The 6,315-nt window shown below is 33.3% G+C and overlaps 1 protein-coding gene across 3 annotated transcripts; it reads right to left on the bottom strand.

Moving 5' to 3' along the window:
- Positions 1-1,805: 1,805 nt before the first annotated feature.
- On the bottom strand, positions 1,806-5,832 carry LOC145631416 (squamosa promoter-binding-like protein 13A). Of its 3 annotated transcripts, none has more exons than XM_081683591.1 (4): positions 5,515-5,832; positions 3,617-4,082; positions 2,850-2,986; positions 1,806-2,572 (listed from the first exon to the last, which is right to left on the bottom strand). In XM_081683591.1, exons 2-4 carry the CDS (start codon positions 4,033-4,035, stop codon positions 1,947-1,949), a joined length of 1,182 nt encoding a protein of 393 aa, XP_081539717.1. In that variant the 5' UTR covers positions 4,036-4,082; positions 5,515-5,832; the 3' UTR covers positions 1,806-1,946. The 3 variants fall into 3 exon arrangements, with proteins under 3 accessions (XP_081539717.1, XP_081539644.1, XP_081539789.1); XM_081683518.1 differs by lacking the exon at positions 5,515-5,832 and adding an exon at positions 5,171-5,504; XM_081683663.1 differs by lacking the exon at positions 5,515-5,832 and adding an exon at positions 4,923-5,145.
- Positions 5,833-6,315: the final 483 nt, after the last annotated feature.

Below are 6,315 nucleotides of genomic sequence, written 5' to 3'. Positions count from 1 at the left end.
AAAATTTTAATTATAGTCAAACTTGTAACATTTGATTGTGTGAAAGTTATAATAAGTAAGAAAATGCTTTACTTTAATTTGTACTTAACTAACAAATAACTCGGATGATGCTGCCAGAAGTCTTGCATGCACGTTAATCAATAAACACAAAACATAATTAAGAATTCCATTATATAAAAAAACACAGTGAAGTTCAAGATATTTAATTATGCAGATATCATTAGTTATAAAATATCTACGGAATTCTCCATATTTGTTTACTATAGTATATAAACAATAATATGTCACCAGCTTACCACTCACCACATCTTATATGAAAGACATTATTTTGAGAGACTCGAAACCTTTTACAATTTGGGATGTTATGTTTAGCAAAAGTACGAGTCCACTAATAAAGTAATTGTACAAAATTTTACCCAGAATGGTATATTCACATGTCTATTAATTGGCCATCACTACTTCCAAATTCCAATTTTACTGTATAATATTATTCACTCTATTACTTTTTGTGTACGTACAAGTTTTATTGTTTTTTACTATTCATATTAGCAATAGTTTGATAAAGGATTTAAATATTTTAAGGTATGTTGATTAGCAAGAATTAGTTTAATTAATTACATAGTATTAAAAAAAAATTATCATCCTGAAGAAAATATTATGATCAATAAAATTAAATTTCGTTTCAATTAGTAGAAAATCAATATTGATAAGTAAAAACCAATTCAATTCCAGGTTTTAAGTTCATGACTTTAAGTCTTTAATATCGAATAAATGTTGAACTAGTTGTTACTACTCTTATGCTGGTTGTTAATTATCAAAGTAATTAAAAAAAATCCCTGAAAGCTACTCCTCCCATTTCAGAATGATGTTTATGTTTATGTAAAACGATGCAAATTTTGCAAATATCTTTAATCCCACACTAACAAAAAATATATAGATATTAATGACGTACTTACCAAGATGAGTCAAATTAGACTTCGTAGTATTTGTTCTCATAGATTGATAGAAATTTAGAAGATTCTCTCTTATTTTTAAATTAAAAGTCAAAAGATTTCAACTAGAAATATTATTGTAGAACGAACAGGGTAATAATTTAAACTGAACTTCAAATACTAGCATTTGCAAAACTTTAACATAGACTTCAAATCTAGTGATCGATACTATTATACCAAATTCCGTATTTCATACTCCGTACAATCTTAGGGATCTAAAGACACCTGCCTGGCTAACTATCCCCTCAAATTAACCACCATTCTGGCATTCTTAACCTTTTAACATTGAAATAAACTGTACATCTGAATACACTCTTCAGCAATTAGTAACAGTAAAATAGTGAGTATTGTTTTTTTTTTTTTTTTTTTTTTTTTTTTTTTGACAATCAAGAAAACAATGAGTATTGTATTGAAAACTCTAATTCATACTTATAATACAAGCTGAAACAGTTCTTTTGTTTAAAAAAAAAAAAAATTAATGAGAAAACAAACCTGTAGTTTAGATTTTAGACATGCAGCACCTTGTATTTCTCGTCTATGTAACATATTCCTAGAGAAGTTGCATAAATAATACAAGTACATAATCCCAGTAAAAATATTATCTTTAGAAAGAGTGATTTTTGAGAAATTACCCTTGAGAACTGAAAACAGAAACGGCCAAATTAAAGAGCTACAGTATGCAGACAACTCAGGTTCAACAAAGTAAGGGAAGTTTGGAATTATTGTAGGTTAAAAATGCAAAGTGAGACATCTCTTTTGGGACTGTAGTATCCCAGAACACACAAATTGTCAAGCATTTAAGAGGCAACCAAATTCAAGGAAAAGCCAACAAATTTAAGACTTGGAAATAAAGATAAAGTTAACATACAACAAAGTATTTTTTTTTTTTTTATTAAGGATTAATTAGGATTAGGAAAGAGAATAGACAAGCGAACAAATGGCAACAGCAACTAATTACTCCCAAGAGAAGGAAAGTGTTTGATGACCTCCACCAGTAGAAGATGCACCAGTATCATTCTGGAAAACATCCTGGCAGAGGCTGTTACTGCTCCGTAAGTCCGAGAACAGTCCAGAACCTGTAGGATGTCCTTCCATACCATGGCCTTGGGAGGAGCCTGAGTACTGAGAAGGAACGCTGTTGAAGTGCAGGCTTGAAAGCATTGGCCGAGTAGGGTTTATAGGGCTCGGATGATGGAAGGTACGACCCAAACCCATCTCGGGAGTCTCAGCATTTGATGACAGAAGAGAGAGAGCACGATCCGAGTCAATCACTTGGTTCAGGCTATTGCAGAAAAGTGTTTTCTGGTTGTTAGTGTTGTGGTTGTTGTTGCTGCTGCTTCCGCCACCATTATTGGGATCGTGATGAAGTGTTTGACCAGCTGAAGAAACTCCAGTAAGTGGGGATTCAGGAACTTGTAAGAATGGGAACTGTCTGCCTCTGTAGGCCGGAGAGTATGAACTAGGTGTCGCGCTGTTGTAGAGTGTTGGGCTGCTCTCAGATTTAACAGTAGACCAAGCAGTTGACATTACTGATGTAGCTGGAATTATTGGTTGGTTGCTGAATGCCAAAAATCTACTACCTAAGAAAAAAAGCAGCCATTTTCAGTATCATCAAAAGGTTCACCAAATTAACCACTTTTTTTTTTCCAAAATTCAAATGCTTTCCAGCTTACAAAGGTTTCAGTTCAACAATCAAGGGAAGTTGAGGGTCAGGTAAAGACAATTCTGCTTGTGCTTGCTTCTCTAGCTATAAATGGGAGCACAAAATCTATCTCATAACTAAAAGAAAATGCAATACATTCTCATAGATTTTAAGGATAATCATGTCATGCATATGTTTTGAAGGATAATCCAAACCTTGGCTAGCAGAAAAGAAATTTCCATGATTCACAGGTAGGGGTTCAGGCTGAGGCTTCCTTCTACGACGATTATGTCCTTCAAGACGTTTCCTACAACTCCGCTTCCCCTCATCGAATTCCCCTAGTGAGTGAAACCTACAAATACAAATCAAAGATGTTGAAGGAAATGGCCAGAGTATTCACTATTAGGACTAATTAGGTGTGTAAATAAAGTATGCACTATTGGGGATAAAAAAATCACACCCAAAATACCTTAATTAACTTAAACTGTCTTTGCATCATAATTGACCAGAATTTAAGACAAACTCTTCCATCTATAGTCATTTATGGTATCAGTCCACAGTTCAACTGTTCAAGTAAGTACTAACAGCTACAGTTAACACTACCTAATGCTGCCATTCCATAAGGAGCAGCACTATAAATATCCAAACCATTTATATTAATCTATATTAGTACAAATATTATAGGCCAACAAGAGTATACTAGCAGTATCAGTAGTCACTTACAACAACAAACCGAATCTGAAGCTACTGAGAAAAACTTGAACAAATTAAACAAATTTGACCCGGTATATAGTTTGAAGTGATAGACTTTGGATTATACTTAAGCATATAACCCATTATACACCCAAAACCGAACCTGAAAACTCTTTTACCGGAATTGCCAGTTCTTACCTAAATGAGCTTGAAAGCAACATAAGCACATAATCAGAATTCAAAAAAGTACAATTTTCAAAGAAATTTCATAAGTTAATTGATAAATTACCTGCTACATTGCTGACAAAAGCGTTGTTCATTACCCCCAATTGTAACTCTTGGGGTCTTGGAGTGCATCTCACAAACTTTATGGCGTCGGTGGTAGTCCCTGCATTTACTAAGGTCGGCCTTGCATCCGTCCACTAAGCACGAAACCACTTGGCTACTGGTACCCGGTGTTCGGGGTCTTTTTGATGATCCAGCTGTTGGTGAAAATGGGTCCATAATAGAATGTGAATGACCCTTGAAGTTGTTCACTAATCCTTTTCCAATGTCACCTAACCTACCAAGTTTCAAATCCACAAGCCTCTCTCCTATTGCCTTCTCTGTATCAAAGCTAGAGGACCCAAAAATGGCTGAAATAGTAGCAATTCCTCCCTTCTTCAACTCAGCCAAGTCACAGTAATTTTTTGTAAGTTTATAGCCCATATAATAGCCTTCTCCCTCCCAAATTTTGTCCACCCTACTTTTTCTTCCTGTAATTGAAATGTAACACCAATAAATTAATATGATATGAGGAAAAATAACCTTATACTTAGCAGAAATTCTTCAACATTGTTCTGTCTCAAAAAAGCCAATACAAGAATAGTTCACAGACATATATTGGTAGTCTTTATTAATCCAAGATTCTTAGACTAGATTTGGTGAATACCTAATCTTTGTAATGATTAGGATATATAGGCTCCACTGAGGTAGTACCAACATAAAAAACAACAAAGATAAGTAAAAGTCAGTCATTTTCAAAATTGATTAATTAATCTTAAGAAACCAATTAAGATTAAGACAAAGTGAGGGAGAGACAGAAAGAGGCCCAAAAAGCCCTCCTCCAGTCATAAGTGAAGTGCAAGTAATATTATAAACGTGGTCATTTAGTTGAACATAGAAGTAAATCTATAAATACATAAAATCAAGTTACTTAATTCTACCAGTACACATGATCTTTCCACCCAATATATCAAACCACATGAAATTTGTAAGAACTACAACTAATTAACCAGAAAGCAATATGCTGGATACTGGACAGCTAAGAATGGGTATGGCTTCAATAGGCAATATTGGAGAGTGACTTCTATGATTGCTATTAACTTAATTCCAAATTCCAGTCATATTTCTGAATCCCCAAAAACCCAATTACAAAAAAATACTGTACAAAAAGGTTTTTTTGGAGAGAAAATGGAATCAAAATAGGCAAATTTCAGGAGAGACATAAAAAAGAAGAATAACAGCAGGTATCAAGAGTAGTAAGCATACTAATTTAAGGATATAAAAGAGAAGAAGATTGAAGAAAAAGCTGTTAAATTTACAAAAATAGATACCTGGGAAATAAAAAAAACTTCTCAGAAACCAAGCAGATTGTATAACAAACTTCTAGACTACTGTCAACATTGGGGCAGAAATAATCCAAGAAAGTTGGAAGGATAGAGAAGGCCCAAACAATTGGAAATAAAAAGAGGAAAGCAGGGGATGTAATGTAAAACTAGTATAACAGCTAATAATGCCTATTTTATTTTATAATATTTCAAAAACCAAAAAAGAAAAAAAAAAAAAAAAAAAAAAAACTCACAAAAAAGAGTTGCAGAACAAGGACACTGATCTGGGCTTCCCAACCATTCATTCTCTGACAGTGATTCCATTACAAACCAATAATATGACTACAGTGTGGATCAGGAAGAGAGAGACAGAGATAGAGAAGAAAGCAAAGCAAGAGCTGTGCTTAATAGTATAGCCTTTCTTTTTTAGCAGGACAAGAGAAAAGAAAAGCTAAGCCTATATTTAACGTAGAAGCAGAAAAATTATTGAGACTACTACACTTACTAATTAGAGAGAGAAAAGAGTTTAAAGTAAGCAAGTAAGAGAGAGAAAATAGTTGAAGTTAAGGAAGGCAAAAAAGAAAAGAGTTAGGCTTACTTTGTTCAGAGTATACAAGTAGAAAGTTGAAACAAAATTAAAAGGAAAATATGAGTAGAAAGTAGAGAGTGATGTGTAAAATAATGTTCACAGATATGGGAGTTAGGACTTCCTATTTAAGGGTTTGTAGCCTTGCAGTAAGTAGAAAAATGTAAGTTAGTAAAATAATGAATAAATGGGATTTTGAAAGGAAAAAAATAATATTTTAAAAAATTATTAAAAAAATGAGTGGAGGGGAGAGGGACAGGGTGTTGTTGCTTTCAACTTTTTTGAGTGAAAAAAAATTGAAAAGTACAAAGAAAGGGAAGGAAAGAAAAGGGGGGTATGGGTATTGAGTACTTTCTTGTGTTTAGTGTGTCTCACATTGGATGATGTCTCACTCTTTGGGTTTTTTTTTTCTTTCTTTCATCTTTCCCTACATCTTGTTTTAGTTTTATTTAGATGTCCAACTTATTAATAATAATAATAAATAATTATACTTCTACTATGGAAATTGGAAGGTTTGCAAGAATACAAAACCCCCTTTAGAGTTTAGAATCAGAGCTCATCTCCAATGGGGTATGCATTGTGACTAAACTATGTGTTCGTACAAGAGGAAATCAGTGACTTGGCTTCCTAAAATGTTTCTAATGGTTTGTCACAAAAATCTTTACTTCCCTTTCAATTCAAAATACAAGTACTTATCTTTTGTCTTTAGCCTTTCCAATAAATTAAGCATTTAACTCCATTTATTAGAGCTAGGTTGACAATGAACACTGCGATGATTATCACCAAAATAAATGGTCGACTAATACTTGTAAT

This window comes from Chenopodium album, chromosome 1 (assembly GCF_948465745.1).
Source record: "Chenopodium album chromosome 1, dcCheAlbu1.1, whole genome shotgun sequence".
Lineage (NCBI taxonomy): Eukaryota > Viridiplantae > Streptophyta > Magnoliopsida > Caryophyllales > Amaranthaceae > Chenopodium > Chenopodium album.
Note: the sequence above shows the minus strand (reverse complement) of the source record. Positions and strands in the feature narration are given on the sequence as shown.